Source organism: Hippocampus bargibanti, linkage group LG20 (genome assembly GCF_051943395.1).
Source record: "Hippocampus bargibanti isolate YZ-2025 linkage group LG20, ASM5194339v1, whole genome shotgun sequence".
NCBI classification, from domain to species: domain Eukaryota; kingdom Metazoa; phylum Chordata; class Actinopteri; order Syngnathiformes; family Syngnathidae; genus Hippocampus; species Hippocampus bargibanti.
In genome coordinates, this window is record NC_142753.1 from 11,857,858 (window position 1) to 11,875,617 (window position 17,760).

At 44.4% G+C, this 17,760-nt stretch overlaps 2 protein-coding genes across 4 annotated transcripts; one reads left to right on the forward strand and one right to left on the reverse strand.

Annotated features, from left to right (window-relative positions):
* The first annotated feature begins 9 nt into the window (after positions 1–9).
* Positions 10–5,478, forward strand: stmn2b (stathmin 2b). The gene is made up of 5 exons (XM_088987090.1): positions 10–150; positions 2,462–2,557; positions 3,572–3,744; positions 3,952–4,143; positions 4,717–5,478. Exons 1-5 carry the CDS (start codon positions 132–134, stop codon positions 4,774–4,776), a joined length of 540 nt encoding a protein of 179 aa, XP_088843216.1. The 5' UTR covers positions 10–131; the 3' UTR covers positions 4,777–5,478.
* A 297-nt stretch (positions 5,479–5,775) lies between these two features.
* On the reverse strand, positions 5,776–13,422 carry hey1 (hes-related family bHLH transcription factor with YRPW motif 1). 3 transcript variants are annotated; one of them, XM_088987088.1, is made up of 8 exons: positions 13,261–13,422; positions 12,007–12,077; positions 9,603–9,792; positions 9,300–9,534; positions 8,960–9,038; positions 8,783–8,866; positions 8,621–8,702; positions 5,776–7,396 (listed from the first exon to the last, which is right to left on the reverse strand). In XM_088987088.1, exons 4-8 carry the CDS (start codon positions 9,518–9,520, stop codon positions 6,831–6,833), a joined length of 1,032 nt encoding a protein of 343 aa, XP_088843214.1. In that variant the 5' UTR covers positions 9,521–9,534; positions 9,603–9,792; positions 12,007–12,077; positions 13,261–13,422; the 3' UTR covers positions 5,776–6,830. The 3 variants fall into 3 exon arrangements, with proteins under 3 accessions (XP_088843214.1, XP_088843212.1, XP_088843213.1); XM_088987086.1 differs by having other exon boundaries at positions 9,300–9,792; XM_088987087.1 differs by lacking the exons at positions 12,007–12,077; positions 13,261–13,422 and having other exon boundaries at positions 9,300–10,055.
* Positions 13,423–17,760: the final 4,338 nt, after the last annotated feature.

Consider the following 17,760-nt stretch of genomic DNA (forward strand, 5'->3'; position numbering starts at 1 on the left):
ACGGAGCAGCAGGCATCCCGGCAGCCCCCCTTTTTTTTTCTCTGCTGATTCAGTTCCGTCGCAGCAGTCCTGCCCATCCCTCGACAGCGAGTAGCAACAGTATCCTTCCTCCGTCCAGCGCAGCAGCAGAAATGGCCAAGACTGCAATTGGTGAGCCTTTAAGATTTCTCGTATTATGTCGCCGATGCGTATTACATGGATGCATGACAATGTTGGGGGGGAGGGGGGATGAGGCGACGCCCGAAAAGATGCTGAGGGGATGTTGAGTGGCAACACCTCCGCATACGTTGCACATCCATCAGCCAGATTTCCGTACGAATCTATTTTTTTCTTTGATTTATAACTTGCATGCAACATTAGTTATGTTTTTCCCTCCTGATTAATAATCCAGACAAGGAACGAGTGAGTCAGTGAGCCATATTTTATTCATTCAAACAAATCAAGGTGATTGATTTGTTTTTTTTAATGTATTTTTTTTTGCCCTTAAATGTGCATTGCGGCATCGCCACCTGCCCCGTATCGCCTGAGTCACGGCCACGCAGCATAATGCAGAGCTAGCGACCCCACCCAACATAGCCGGTGTACCCCCCCTTCCTCCCCATTTCACCCCCCAACCCCTCAGCTGCCACTCCCCACACTCCCTTATCCTCATCTGAGCTCAGCAGCTTCGCTCCTGCCCTTCTAATTGCAATGGGGCTCTTTTTTTGTTGCTATTTTGCGAAGGGTAGCTAGCGGGGTGGGGGGTGTTTGCTTGTGCCAGGATGCATGATAGGGTGTCACATTTTTCTTGTCGACTAGCGAATTTGTTTCCCAAATCGATACGCATGGCGCGATAACGGACAAAATGGGATGCGATAGTGGTGTATTTTAGGCCTTGTCGTTCATTTTAGGCTTTTTTTTCCGATTAGCATTAGCATCACCGTGATGAATTTGAAAAGCGCCGGTGTCTGGACTGCTCTTGTGAGTGTTCTGCTTGAAGAGGATCTTGATGGATGGATGGGTGGGTGGGAGGGGCAGACAGACACAGAAGAGGGGCGCGCCGGTGCCCCTAAGCATTTCATATATTTATTTGCCACCACCCTCCTTTCTTCGTCTCATCGTGGATGAGCTTAGAAGGGCGAGAATAGGCAAGTGAAGGCCATGCTTTGGAGCTCCTCGTCATTGTTTCAATGTAATTTTTCAATCCTGTGGGTGGACAATAAACTGCTATTCGTGGATTTATTCAGGAATTGAAAATATGACGTAGAGTGTCATTCCCAAATTTGTTCGGGTTTTGGGTGCCGATAAAGTGCTGGCCTTCCACAAGGGCAGCATTTCCCTTTTGTCCATGTTAGCGCTTTCAGCTGTTGTTAAATTGCGATATAAACCAATATGTATGTATTACATTGTATTTTGGACAGCTGCCCTCATTTCAAGCTGATATAACTCCATACCCATATAATTTAGGAATTAACACTTTTTTTCTCATGGGAGAAGAGAGTCTACCGTTTCTCACACTGCTTTGAATGTTTATATAGTCCTGAAACTCAATATTCTGTGAGTCCTGCAAATTTGAGTGAAAATAACAAAAACCCTGGCACTGGAGTGGACACATTTTTGCATATTGTCTGGCAGTGAATGAGTTAAAATTGGTTCGACAAACCTTAACCTTCGTCCAGGTATCAGATTTAGTTTTTCCATACTTTATGTACAGCGGGGGTGGGCAACCTACAGCCGCATGAGCGCATTTAATCCGTATCGCCATGTAACTGTCAAAACAAAGGCAATCTTATGAAAACACAGCAAAAAATCTTCAATCCACAAATTATACCGTATCAAAACAAATGTTGCTTTTATAGGAAGTTGTTCCACACGCGGTCATATGCTTATCAAAAGACAACCCCCCCCGAACGGCCCACCATGGGAAAAATGGCTACATGATGGTGGGTCTGTGTAAGCTCTCAGACGTACATGAATGGTCCATCAATGAAAAGGTTTTCTTCAGCCGTCATCTCTACTTCTTTGAAGGGCCGTCTTACTGCTAGTTTCGGCCCTATATATATATATATATATATATATATATATATATATAAAACACTTTCTCAGCGCACGTAAAATAAAACGTCATATTAAAATTGAAGAGGTGTCTCAGGTGATTAAAAAAAAAAAAAAGGCCTCCCTGTCGAGCGTCTCAGCTTCATGATTATGCATCGTGTTACTATTTGCAGAGCAGTTGAGAAGCAAAGTCATCATAAAAGGGGATGGGCTCATTCATGAATGCAAATGAAAATCAAACACTACTTTGTGGAAGACGCCGGGGGCATCAAAATAACAGCTCGAAAAACAAAGCGTACTCGAAAAGGGTGGGGGGGGGTGGGCGGGATGGACCACCGACGTGGTTTTTACTTTATGTTTTGGATGTGTGATGACGTGACAACATGAAAGTGGTTGTTGATGAAATTGCGTTTTTTTGCCTCGCCAGCTTACAAGGAGAAGATGAAGGAGATTTCCGTCTTCTCGCTCATCTGCTCCTGTCTCTACCCTGACAGCCGCAAGAAGAACCTCGGAGACTTTGAAGGTAACGCAGTGGCTTGCTTATGCATCAATCACGACCGAGATCAGGAGACGGAATTACAAAAATGGCGCTTTCTTCAATGAAATAACATAACAATAAGCATGCTTTAAAAACAGAAGCCAAACTGAAACGACATCTTTGTTTTATAAAAGTAACTACAGTGGACAACTATTCAATGTTTTTTTCTGCGACATACACAATTCTTCATGTCAACGTTGTGAAGACGGCTTAGGACTGTTTTGTATTTCCTACATTAATTAGTATTGAAGTATGTTTTGAAATTCAGGCTCTCTTAATTAATTGGCTTCTTAATGGAGTTGATTTATTTATTTATTCATTCATTTATCTATTTATTTTTTGAATTGTTTATTTATTTTTGTATGTGTTTAGTTTTTATCAGTTTATGTTTTTGTTTATTTACTTATCTATTGATTTATTTGTTTATCTGTTCATTTATGTATCTGCTCATATATTTATGTTTTTTATTCATTTATCTTTATCGGATTATTTGTCTATTTATTTTTTAATTGTTTAATTATTTTTGTATTTATGTATTTACTCATTTATTTGTTTATTTATGTATCTATTCATTTATTTATCTATTCATTTATGCATCTGCTCATCTATTTATTTATGTATTTATCTATGTATCTATTTATTTATTTTTATTATCTATTTATTTATCTATTTATCTATTTATGGATAAATTTATTTAACTATTTATTTATTTATATTTGTATTTATTTATTTATTTATTTATCTATTGAGTGCAAGATAAGAAGAAAAAAAATCGGGTGACAAATTATTTTGTAATAAAGTGTATGACATCTCCATTTTAATATCATCCATTTTAAATGAACCTCGGAGAGCTCACGAAGTCGATTACCCGACAAAGGTGAAAACACAACACATATCCCCGCTCATTATCGTTAGTTTTATAAACGTAAGCTATCGTTTGGGTTCATTTTCATTCATATAAAATAAAAACTTACTGAAGCAAGGCTTGTCGTTTGCCAGAGTTGGACATCAAGCCGATCAACAAGCGTGCATCGGGCCAAGCCTTTGAGATCTTCCTGAAACCGACATCGCCCGTGTCCGACACTGCCCATTGCGTCACCTCGCCGCCCAAGAGGGACATCTCCCTGGATGACATCCAGAAGAAATTGGAGGCCGCCGAGGATCGCAGGAGAGTAAGCGTCTTTTCATCCTCCATTTTGACAACCCATCGCTGGAATCAAAAAGATGAAACTCAGTGAGACCAAAAAATGAGGCCCCTTGGATCAAAACAAGATAGCCCGCCAGAGACCTCAAAGGCTCAGATTCGGTTTTGTAGATTTGGCTGCTTTGCTGTAACCTCGGTTCCTATTTTTACGATGTCATATATGTCATGGTGTCAGTCCCAGGAAGCCCAGGTTCTGCGGGCACTGGCGGAGAAGCGCGAGCACGAGCGCGACGTGTTGCTGAAGGCCATGGAGGAAAACAGCAACTTCAGCCGCATGGCAGAGGAGAAGCTCCAGTTGAAGATGGAGCAAATCGAGGAGAACCGCCAGGCCAACCTCGACGCACTCATGGAGCGCCTGCAACAGAGGGTGAGAACTCCAAAATTCGTCAAAATGTCAAAAGCCGCGAGTTGAGTGTTGAGAAACGAAACACTGCCCTCTAGTGTCTACTTTGGCGAAATACAACTTTCAGCCGCACTTTCGCCTCTTTGGGACAGTGTGCTATTGAAGAATACAGTACAGTATAAGGATGTTTCGAATTAAATATATTATAATTTATTTTACACATATATGTGCATGTGCGTATTAAATGTTGCAATAAAACATACACGATGTTCCAGGAGTCACGAATATTCGTTCAAACGACACCACCGACGGGTTTTACATTCCATGTTGGCATTAACATCGCGATTTTTGGAGGATGAAACTCGCACAAAGAATGTTTTGTACTTTCGATTTAAATACGTCATATGTGTATATCAACGGTTGGTTGTTATTATACAATAGACACAAAAATATACCGTGTATTTTGTGTTCAATTACAGGAAGTACATTCGACCTGAATTTACGACAGGAACCTTAATTTGCGACAATTTGTCTTAAGTTTCATTTGGAAAAAAATAAATGGGCGAATATGTAATGACTAAACCCCCCCACCCACAGGAGAGGCACGCTCAGGAGGTTCGCAGGAACAAGGAATTGAGAGAAGAGGTGACAGCGTGAGGACTTACCTCTGACCTCTGCCCAGGGTCTTCAGTGTCCCCTCAACAAACTTCCGCCTTCATCCCCTGGGTGATAACCCCCCCCCCCCAAGTTTAAAATAAAACGCTATCATTTCCGTCCTCTTTTCCATACAACCACAGAGCATTCCAAAACAAAGGCGCATAGACGGGAATATTATGCTGGCAGTCTCATTAATAATCGCCAAAAACAAATCAGCCACTCTTCTCAAAAAAAACCAAGATTAAACACGATTGCCAGAAAGCAACAGCGGTGGTGTAAATACTTTTTTTCCCTCCGTTATATCCAGTACAAAAGGTAACAACTGTAGTCTGCCATTTTTTTAAAAATATGTCTTATTTTTGTTGTTGCTTTGTGGCTTAGATGTTTTCATGGTGCGTTAGCAAGCGCCCCCTTTTTTTAGTCCCGCTCGTTAGCATTTAATGCTAAGCGAACGCATAGCATCTCTTTCTTATTCAGTCATAAACATAGCACATAGCTAATTAGCATTTAGCTACGCTACAAAAGACATCAAACTGGAATCCTACCATTCCATCTTCAATCCCACTTGAAGCAAAGGAGCAGACACGCCTGAGGACAAACCCCGTTGGTTGGTGCCATGTCATGTCATGTGACTTGGTGACCGTGAGTGCGTGTGTGTGTGTGTGTGTGTGTGTGTGTGTGTGTGTGTGTGTGTGTGTGTGTGTGTGTGTGTGTGTGTGTGTGTGTGTGTGTGTGTGTGTGTGTGTGTGTGTGTGTGTGTGTGTGTGCGCGCGCGCGCGCGCCTGCCTGCATTTGTGTATATCTTTGTCAAGCAAGTTGTGGTTAATAAAGATTTGGGATTCACTGAAGAACATGGCTTCACTGTGATGATGCTTTGGATCATGAGCTAGCTATCTATCTACCTACCTACCTACAGTATCTATCTACGTACCTACCTACCTGAGATCTGTTGGGATATTTCCCCGGTTGTGTGACGTTAAAAGTTTTCAGAGACGCAGATAAGCTCAACAGGTAATTCAGAGCTTGTTTATTTCGGATGATTGTCATGAGCAACAAGAAAAACTTCAAAAACGGTGGTGCGAACACACCCATGAATGCTCTCCAGATGATGGGAGAGATTAAAAAATGTGAGTGTGGTCTTATACAATGATTTTCGCTTTACTTTTTGAGAGGTGACGTGGATGCACCACCTCTGCTGGAATGTTGAGGAGGAGGTGTGCAGGGTGAAAGGTTTGTGACAGGGGGTGCACAGCTTTAAAAAGTAGCTCGAAAATACTCAAATCAAACAATAGACAATATATTGAAGGAGTTAGTATCTTAACAAGGATTCAATAAGAACAAATCTGAATTTAGTGTCGGAAGGTAAGGGGGTGCGCTCTGTTTTTTTACCCAAGCTATAGCCGGTGTCAAACAAAACACCTGGTTTGTCTTATTCAACGGCAAAAACTGCTTTTGAAAGAAACAGAGGCCACACTCAGTATCAGTGATTTGTTTCAGGCCTTGTGCGCAAGGGGGCGCGTGGGTGTTTAATGCCATTTTGTCTTGCATGAGAACCTTACGGACTACCGTTCGGCCATCTGTTCCTGACTGGACGAGAAGGCATCTAGATTAATCAGTGCGGAAAATCTCTATTATTGCGCACCTCTCCCTAGAATCAACGAGAAGGTCTTTGGCAAAGAGATATATATATAACCGCTAGAGGGGATGAAATTAGGGCTAAGATGGTGGCCAGATGGGGGTTGGCACAGGTAGTGAACGGATGATGGTTAGATGGGTGGGTGAAGGCTCGACGGATAGAGTCAATGGGTGGATTTTAGAGACTTGAGGAGACAGAAACGATTGGGGGTGTGGACATTAGGTGAGTGAATAAGTTGAGGAATGAAAATCCATGACAAACAAAGCTTAGGTGTGTAGATTAGGTTGGAGATGGGTTCGGGTTGGTGGGGCAGGTGTGGTTTGGCCTACAATTGGTAGAAATGGGAGTAGAACACTAAAACCACGGAGAGATAAATCTTGGACGAGTCCAGCTCATTGAGAGTCTTTTTGGGGGACAGTCAAAAAGCTCCGATCTCCATCCCCCAAGGTCTGTAAGGTTTACCCATCGGGGTCGCTGGCCTGAGGGCAGCGGTAGGCGGCGAAATGAGTGGGAATGCTCCGAATGGGAAAGGGAACGCTGAGAGGAGATGCTTAGTTGAGGAGGACAGCAAAGCGGGGTGCAAGACGGTCCCGGCGGGGGTCCTTCGGACACTGGGCGGCAATTGTTCTGAGTGAGGGGTCCCGCTTTCCCGATGAGTCTCGGCGGACGGCGATGACGAAGCAGAAGAAGACGATGAGCTGCTGCTGCTGCTTCCGCAACGGGGCAATCCGGCCACAAGTAGCGGATGGGACACGTGAGCCGCCGGCGAGGCGAAGGCAGAACCCCAAGCCGTCAGGTGGCCCAGTCCTGAGTGGGCCTCGCGTTGACTGGCATAGTTGTTCAAGTGGGAGACCAAGCGGATCCTCAGGGGGTCGGCATTGTCCGGACCTTCCATGACGCTCAGGTAGCGAGCCGTCTCCGCCAGGCACTCCCGGAAACCCAGACCACGGTAGTCCATTGCTAAGGCATGGGCGTCGAAAAAGCCTGAAGAGGGGCAGGCGCTTTAATTAATGTCCCGCCTTCGTGGTTGGGGGGGGGGGGGGTTCAGGTGGGGCTCAAGCCCCCATTCTAAACAAGTTTATCCAGAAAATACAACAAAAGTCTCTCGGGCCCATTTTGATGAGTCATGTCGCCCTTCCACATATCGCATGTTAAATTGTAACAAGAACCTCCGTGTTGCATTTGTTCATATTGTCGTTATAGTTTCCTCTCGGGGGTCGTCGTTATGAATTTGGGGAAGCCATTAGCATGTTTCATCCCCTCCACATATTACATGTAGAGAGCCCAAAAAAGTAATGAATAACTAGTTTTCAAATTTGAAGTCAAAAATCAGGACTGTTATTATGGGTTACGTGGACAATTTGAAATCTTGGTTCAGACTTTAGAAAGCATCATGGAATTTCACAAGTTTGATTTGCTTTCATGGGCCAAAATAAAATGATGTGGCGGGCCAGATTTGGCCCCTGGGCCTTCACTTTGACACCGATGGCCAAAACAATGTAAGGCCATTAAAGTGGGTTGGGAAGCACCACAACCTGTGCCTAAACGGGTACAGCAGTAGTTCCTCAGCTTTTTTTTTTTGCTTGTTCGCACCCCATTCAACTCACCAACCAGTTCTCGCATCCCCTTCCAGAATTGATACCGAGCTAGCTAGCTAGCTAGTGAGCTAGCTAGCGATTAAAAAGCAATATTGATATCATAATCATAATGTGTAACAAAGCGATCATGTATTTAATTCTAAGACTACTATTTGATACTAGTTGCCACAAATTCCCAGCAGACAAATCAGCCCATTTCCAACGGAGCTTGTGCGCCATCTTGTGCATTTTCTGGGTCGCTACATTGCAGTCCAGGTGCCTCAAAATGAGACGGAAGGACTTTTTTAATCGATTGCAAACATTTATGCTTTCCTCTTCAGAATTATTTGAATCATATTCATAACTGGATGAGTAACAAGAAAGCATCTTCTCCCAATCTGAAGCCATTGTTTTGATTCTCATGCAAGGGAAGACGTCCTGGCGTGACGTCACGAACAAGGGGGCGGGACCTTCTGAAACTCACCATCTCCGAGGTCATTTTGAAGTAGTTTGTGAAAGTGAGTGAAAAACATTTTGGCGAGGAACTACAACTGCACTAATTTATCAGGAGTAATTTAATGCATGTTCAGGGTTGTTCTTTTCCTATTTAATACATAAACAAATGGTGTACCTTTGCCACCGGCGGCATGGAGCATCTTCAGGTGGTCCACGGTCATCTGCAAAATCTCTGCTTTCTCCAATTTGGCCGAACCCTAAAGTGATACAAACAACATCAATTCATCCATTTGGAATGGGCTAAATAGAAGAAAATGCTGACAAACAAAAGACACACCTGTTTCTCAAAGGCGCTCGGCACAAGCCGGCGAAGTTCACTCAGGCTGTTGTTGATTCTGTCTCGCCGACGTTTCTCGATGATCTAATAAGAAGGGACAAACAAGTCCGCCATTTTAATGATACGTCCACATTTTGCTTTGCTTACTTTAAAATGGAAAATGGAAATTCGACTCACCCCTCGCCGCCTCTTTCTCGCCTGCACCTGAATGGAAGCGCCTGGCGATGTCAACGAGCTCAGAGGAGAGCGAATATTCCTGAATAGTCATCACAAATAAATAAATACATAAATAAATAAATAAATAAATGAATACACAAAAATAAACGCAAAAGAGGTCACATTGATTTAGCCAACCGCTGTGAAAATCCATTAAAAAAATAACGACCATAAAAATAAAGATGCTGTTAAGTTCGTTTTCAAGTTGAGTCAACGAGTAATTCCTTTTGTAAAGTAAAGGTAAGTCCATAGTTCTAATGTAGTGCGTGGCGACGATGCAAGGAGAAAAAACAAAAAATACCCGCTCTCATCCGCGCTGTCCTTCTCCACCTCGATGGCTTCGTCCAATTCGCTGTCTGACGAGCTGAAGTCGTGAGTCCTCTTCATCGTCGTCGTCGTCGTCGTCGTCGTCGCGAAAATGATCGTAATCCTCAACTTGCGTGTGAGTGCGGGTTGCATGTGGCTGCTTCGGCGTTCCCACGGTGTCATTTGAAGGTAATGACGGGGGTGGGGACGACACATGAAGGCGGGACTAACTAGAAAGCAGCCAATCGGTGAGCGAGATCGCATTTTGATGGGAGGGCCCTCGGGATAAGATCCTTGCCTGATTTCGAACAGTAACCGAAGAGGTCTTACACTTGCAGAAATTTTAAATCCACGCCGTCTCGAAACCAATCATGAGGTGGACACCTAAAGCCGATGATTGGACAGCTTGAATGACATGAAGAGGTCACGGTGGACGTTTCGAAGTGATTGGGTAGCCCCTGAGGGATCATTTGTATATTTGAAGAATCCTGTTAAATGCAAATGAGTGACCGGTTGAGTTAATGAGGACGGACCGAGTAAAATAGTGACGATAGACTGGACAGGCAGAGGACGTGAATGAGGACGGGTAGGTTATGGCACTTGGGATTGCTTCAACTCCACGTCACGTACCAACATAACGTGCGTCGAATGTTATTTTCGGGTGATGCATTACTATTAGTATATACGATCTTTGAACACCATCTGACAACGGTCCAATAGACGTTTGGTCCGTGCTCGATTTCCCTCGCCCTTCTCAGTGTGCGTGCGTGCGTGCGTGTCCCAGTGGTCGCGACGGTGGTTGGCCGGCTGTCAGCACGCGCTGGGCCGTGGGAAAGTTCCCCCCTAGCCGGTGCTGATAACCAATCAGAGGCCGGCGGGCCATCTCCTCCGGCGCTGCTCTGAATGGAGCAATTGGTCGGCGGGGCGACGGGCCGTCGTGTGAACGTGTAATCCAATACACGTACACGCACACGTACACGAACACGCACGCACACCAGGGGAAACCACCGCATCCCTGGCAGCTTCCCCTCCGGGTACCTCCTCCTCTTCAATGCGATGCAAAGACAACATGGCGTTTGACATCCCCAATGAAGTGTTTATACACAAGAGGGAGTCTCGTATTACAACATGTGGGAGGTGGGAAGTGGCGGGGGGGTCAGGTGGCGTCTATGCAATTACGCAAAATGTTAAAGTCCGTCGATCCTGGTCATTTCCTTAGGGACAACCTCAAGATGGTGGTAATTCTCTCGGATGAAAACAACTACGTATGTTGCAATGTTAACAACTTGATATATGTGTGTCTTTCCAGAAACCCTTAGACATTTCAAGCTCTTCAAAAGTCTGTTTCATATCAACATGACTGGTTTTGTTTGACTTTTGGGACATTAAAATTTACAGCAGAACTTTCAAACAATCCAGAGGATTGCTGAAACTTGTCAAATGACTTAAAAATGGTCGCTTTCAAATCAAAATGGCCGACTTTCTGTGACTTTTTCTTCCAGGTGTAACTTCTTGAACCTGGTTTTTTTTTGTTGATCTACTTCTGGCTGTCAAAATTGAGGTCATCAAATCAGATTTGGGGGGGGTTGGACTTTCAAACAATTAGATAAAAACTTGAAAAGTGAAAAAAAAAACAATGCAAACACAATTGCTGGAAATCAAAATGGCAGACTTCCTGTTGATTACATTCGATAGGCCTTTATTAGTCTCACAGTGGAGACATTACCATTTTCAAGCGTATTCTCTCGACACATTTTTTGTAGGTCTACCCGTGGTAGACAATTCTACCAAATTTCAGAATTTTCAAACATTTGGAGGGACCACAAATAAGACCCAAAATGGTTCCTTCAAACCAAAATGGCCACCATTTTGTGTCCTTCCCACAATGCTTCTTCAGCCTTTTTTGAGAGCGTCAAAAAAATGTGTATCCAATTTCACTGAGTAAAACCGTTTTTGGGGGCTGATTTTCACAAACAATCAATATGGGGTGTGGGGGGGATTCGCAGGGAGGAACATTGTTAAAAAGTGTTAAAAACACAAGGCCTCTACAAACTCACACTTGTGCAACGTGATGCAACCTGGCACAATAAACACAGGTGTGCATCCACACGCGGGAGTATGTGTGAGAGGTGTGTGTGAGTGTGAGTGGTGGGGTGTGGCGGGGGAGGGGGGGGGTCTATTGAGCTCATTTGTTGTATTTCAAGTTCAGCCAGAGTTCCCACGCTGTTATTTTCTGCCCCTCCACTCTTTGTTCTGGCGTCTCATCACATGTTGTGATTAGTCAGGCCGCCCTTTCAAGGGCCACCCTTTGAAGGTGAGGGATGCGACCCCCCCCGACCCCCCAAATCCCAACCCTTCTAACCCACCATCACCACCTCTCCACCCTCTGTCTGCAAATCAGGCCACCAAGCCAATTGAAGCTCCAAACAATGGCGCTTTCTGTGACGCGTCGGCGTCTGGATCTAATCTTGGCTGTCTTTTATTTTGGCCGCTTCAAGGGCTGCCCGTGACACATGATGGGCTTTTATTGTGAAAAGCTGTTGTGTGGTCATTTAGCTACATATGAAGCGTGTCTCAGTCTTGTCCCTGTTTTCTTGCAGATTTAACAGAGAAGCATTTGAGATTGCAACACAAAAGGAATATTGAAAAACACACAATTATTTTCACTCATTATTGACATAAAATAATAATAATAAACTCACCGTTTAATGCTGAGTTGACGCAGTGCTGGGTGGCTCATTTTTCAGAGTTTCTTGCAGAGTATCTGTCAACACTATAATTTGTTTAAACATGTGTCAAAATAACAGATGGGGACCAGACCGACAATTTAAAATTGTGAAGAATAAAAAAAGGAAATTGACCATATTTGGAGATAGCAACGATCTGCACGTGAGAAACGTGATACAGTATATTCTATTTCTGTGCATTTCCACTCTGTTTTATTTACATTTTGTTGAATGAGCGTTACATCCTTAGCATGGAATTTCACATTTCAAGGATGCTCACGGTCAAATGACCAGAAAATGGCCGCTCTAAGTCAAAATGGAGGACATTTTCTTTTTCAAGCCTTTTTTTTTGTGGCTTTACTCGTGACAAAATTTCCAAATCCAATCCGCTATATTTTCAAACAAGATGGCGGACCCATGAAAATGCTCAAATGACCCAAAAATTGATATTTCCAATTCAAACGGAGGACTTCCTGTTTCAATTTAGGCATTTTTTGGGACTTTTTTTTTTGGTATACTCATGACGGACATTCTTCCAAATTGCAAGTTGCTCATTGAAACTGTTCTGTTCTGGAGCAAAAAGTAGGTGTAGCATTACGGTTAGCCTTTCTGTAGCTATTCAAATTCTACATTAACATCAAGCTAGCAGACATTAGTTGTTATATGGCTTTAGTCTAACATTTTGGTAACATGCAATATTTAATTCTCTTCTGTTTTACAAAAAAATATGTCCGCCGCCATACGCAAGTTTTCACTACTTGACCCTCGCGTGTAGTTTTGGCGCATCTTATTTGTTTTCCTTTGAACTTCCTAGCATAATGCTATAACGTTCTGACTGAAACAGATCACGACTGATGTTTTACCTTAAAACAGTAAATGCTAACAATCTAGGTGGCTAATTTTTGCTGTGGAGTAATTGACTGATTCTACCGTTAAGACCAATATGCTAATTTTCAGTCTCATCAAAGCAATCAAAACATAATGAAGCAGTCAGTGACTCGCTAATGGCAACGTGCTAATACTTAAAATGGCAGCGGCGTCTGCGGGCAGATGTTCATCGGCTGCAAACAATACATGGAGACTGCTTATTGTTTCCCAAAGTGGCGCAACCTTGTTGGCCCTGACGGCAACAGGAAGTGGTGGCTAATTCTGTTTGAGATGTGTGTGTGTGTGTGTGTGTGTGGGGGGGGGGTTGTTAGTATTAAAAGAAGGCAAAGTGTAGTTTGGCACCTGTGGAAGTGTGTTTCAATGGTCACATCTGGGATTTGACTTGAAATGACGGGAAGGTCGTCCGCCTTCTCTGATGTCTCGTCAAATAATCCACACTCCCGTCTGGTTCATCTGATACGTGCGTTTGGGTGGTGGCGGGGGGGCACTCGGGGGGCATGAGCGGCTGCTACCTGACCAGACAGCGGAGATATTAGTGGGCGCAGCGGTGAAAACGAGGGCGTCTGGGCGGAACTGAAAGTCACCAAAGAACAAAAAGCCCAGTTTGACGTTTAACACCAGTGTCTGAAACTCATGACAAAAAGTTAGCGGACACCCGGGCAGACAACTCTGAAAAGTTGCCCGCCCGGCCATAAAGTTGCCTGCCTCATTTTTTACAACTTGAAATACAATAAGACGACTCATCGCAAAAATACAAAACAAAAAAAAAACATTGTCAGAATCAGAATCATCTTTATTGCCAAGTATGTAAGATTTTTTTTAATTAAGAAAGTACCCACTACAAACGCTGCCTTGCTTAATTTATGGTAAATAACCCTGGCTGAAATTTTTGCTCCAGTTGTCGTTTCTCGTCATGGTCCACAATGCAATGTTTGCATTGCGTTGTCTGCTAAAACGTGGACTTCTCCTCTTTCTAAGCGCCTTTCAAAACTCTCAAGTACACTTTACAGTCACGGTATCGTCCGAAGCACGAAACAGCCTTCTGATTGGCTGCCGTGCCGAGTATGCAAATTGCCAAACAAACATTTGTTTTTTTTTGCATTATTGAATAAAAACAAACGTTTGATTTGAAAAAAAATCGAGTTTTTTTTTTCCCTTGAAGAAGTTGTCGGCCACTGGGGCCGAGACGTTTTGAAAGTTGTACGCCCGACGTAAAAGTTGTACGCCCCGGGCCTCCGGGCAGACGTTATTTCAAACACTGCGATTCTTCGATCCTGCAGCGAGGAATCGATTTCAAATGAACAATCGCCGCTCTTCCCCAAAGACGCCGGCAACATTCGATTTCCGCACCGACATCCATGCGAAATCCTGAATTCTAAACTTTATTCCACACACGCGCGTTGACGTCTAATCCGTCACCTTGAGCTACTAATTCCATAAGCAGCCGAAACAGCGGCTACGGCTTTTAGCGTTTGACACTTGGCCCGCCGGCCGCGGTGGGAACGGCGGCGGGAATCAGAAGGAAGAGGAGGAAAAAAAAACGTAGCCCGCGGCAACCGTGGCTGCGACGAGGGAGGTCGGCAGTCCTTCTGACCTCGCTAATGGCGGCGGGTCAGGAGTCAGCTGCCGTCAAGGGAACGTCTGCGCAGCGCGTGACCAACGCCTGGGAACCAAAACACTTCCTTGTCACTCTGCCTCCGTGTACGAGCATCCCATCTAATTTGGTCTACACTACATTATGACGCAAAATCTCATTCGCTAGCATGATAGCATTTGCTCAAAAGATCTGATTCGCTAGCATGATCGCATTCGCTCAAGATATCGGATTCACTAGCATGATAGCATTCACACAAGATATATGATTAGCTAGCATGCAGCATTCACTCGAGATATCTGATTTGCTAGCTTGATAGCATTGGCTCGAGATATCTGATTCATTAGCATGAGAGCATTCGCTCGAGATATATGATTTGCTAACATGATAGCATTAGGTCAAGATATCTGATTAGATAGCTAGCTAGCATGATAGCATTCGCTCAAGATATCTGATTCGCTAGCACGATCGAATTCACTCGAGATAATTAATCCGCTAGCATGATAGCATTCACTGAAGATATCTGATTTGCTAGCATGATAGCGTTAGCTCAGTTTTACCGTGCAGCACACCTTGGTTCACACAACAATGAACTTATGATTCATGACGCTAACCGCTAAACCGAAGACACCATCGGACGTCGTCGCCGAAAGCCTTTTATGATTCTTGTCATACGTCATCAAATACAGAGCATTTTGGTAATCGATCTTCTTCTTCTTCTTCTCTTTCTAAACCTTAAAAGAGTCTCTCCCCCTTATCCCTTTCCCCTCCCATTCGTCTCCTGAGACTTTGCGTGGACATTTCCCAACAATCCCGACGATTAGCGGAGGCTTGTGATGTCTGATCCAATCTGGCCACTCCCCCTCCCCCATCTGTGGGGGCCTGATGCGGAAAAGGCGAGTCCACCAACCCCCCCCCCCCCCCAAAAAAAAAAGAATGACTAAAATCCCGTCTGATTCTGATTCTTGTGTGACAACAAGCGACACGTCAAAGCGCCTTTGGCTTCTCTTGAAACGACATGTGCTCCCCAGATGTACAAAAAGAACCAGTCACGCACCCGCATATTTGCCCACAAGAAAGGTGGCATATCAAGAGTTGGTGTCCTCAGATGTCGCAGGACAAGAACACACACACACACACACACACACACACACACACACACCTGTTTCAATGGTTTTGTGAGGTCCGGATACCTCCAGATAAGGAGTGCGGACCACCGTTGCTGATAAGTTTAGAGAAGAACTAGTGTTATATTTGAAGACTAAATGTCACCCCATTTCCCACTTCAATTTCTTTAAAAACAAAGAAATAAAAAGTGGACTTGAAACTGAAATAACAGCAGGAGTGAGGTTTCTGAATGGCTACATTCAAAGTCCTCACCCCTGTAGTGAATTTGGTGAAAATATGGTTTTACTTTTTGTGATATGAACTTTTTCCTCTCATTAACCACACGCACACACACACACATAAACACACACAGTGAGTAAAAAGTGTGTGTATCCGAGTGAAATGAAAATACACACCCAAAAAAATCATTTTGGGTGAATTTGTGAGGACCTTTCTGAAACTTTCACAGATGCATATATAGACCCTCTAGAAGCCTCTACAATGAAAAACTCGTGAGGACCGGCCGAAAGGTCCTCACTTGTCAAAAACGTCCTCACTACGTATGGTATAAAATGTTAGTGGTCCTCACAAGACTAGTCATACAAACACACACACACACTACACACAGAGTCCAACAACAACATCCACACTTAAGAGACTATTGGGGGAGGTGGGACACCGCCTGGTCATGTATGTGTGTGTGTGTTTGTGTGTGTGTGTGTGTGTGTGTGTGTGTGTGTGTGTGTGTGTGTGTGTGTGTGTGTGTGTGTGTGTGCATGCATGCGTGTGTGTGAGCGTTTGTATTTTTGTTGTTTTTATCTGGGTGCGTGTCTGTTTAGAAGCATCTGTGAATACGTCAGTATGTGAGGAAAGTGTGTGTGAGCGTGTGTGTGTGTGTGTGTGTGTTTGTGTGTGCTTCCCACTGAGATCTCGTGTCCAGAAGTTGACAGCGTGTGCGTTTGTGCGTGTTTGTGTGTGTGTCTGGGGAGAAGGTGGCGGTTCCCACAGCTCAGCTCTAATTCGGGTGTAACCCAACCCCCGTGTGAGTGATGCTTCTCTCCACTCAAGAGGGTGTGTGCGTGTGCGTGCCTCAGTGTATGTGTGCGTTTGTGTGTTGTGTGTATGTCAGTGTGTATGCATGTGTGAGAGGCAGAGAGACCCTTCACAGACCCTTTGGATAGTTTATCGTGTCGACCGGACGCCCGCAATGTGCATGCAAGCAGACATGACGCCGCATATAGACCATACAAACATGACAGGAGACTGTGTACGGGTGGGGTGGGGTGGGGGGGGGGTGCGTTCGTCAATCTTTGTGATTTGTGTTTTTTGTTGTGTGTGTGTGTGTGTGTGTGTGTGTGTGTGTGTGTGTTCATCTGGTGGAATCAATTACGGACAAGATTTTCCCAGAATCTCCTGCGTGGTGGGAAAATGGAACCACTTGGACACACTCCTGTGTTTGTGTGTGTGTGTGTACCTGTATTTGAGCATCCAGGGGTGCGTGGGTGCACTTGGGCTATCAAGTGTCTGCGTATGCAAATGTGTAGGTGTGTTTATCAGCGGGTGTGAAGACAGCTGGCGTGAGGCTAAACACCGGCAAAGATTTTTGTTGGACTTCAGAGGTCAAACAAAGCGATTATAACGTGGCACGTACGTCGTTCAGTTTCAGCAAATCGGAAATGAGTTGCGGTGCGCAGGTTAACAAAGTCACTCCTGCTTTCGGGGGGGGGGGGGGGGTGTGACATCAGAGATGGAATGGCGGTCTTGTATACCATTGTTGTTCTGGGGGGTGCACCACCCTTCAATCTGCTATTTAAAAAGTGGTGCGCCACCCTGAAATGACGGCGACGTAGGGCTTTGGCTTTCAAATTGTGTTGTCATGTTTACAGGAAGTAAATGGAAGTAGTATAAAATTCGCCTACTGGGCGCACCGCGCAGTCGATGCGCCTCCATCACCCTAAAAATAAAAAGTCTGTTATACCTTATCGACGCAACTTCTCTGTTGAAGGACCTTCAGGGTGGATGCGCACCACCGTTAGGAAATCCCTGTCCTCGCTAGACTTATCTTATCAGGTCCACCCCTCCCTGCTTTTATCACACAGCGCCGGGGCCTGATGGCTAATTAGCCAGTCGCTATCCATTAG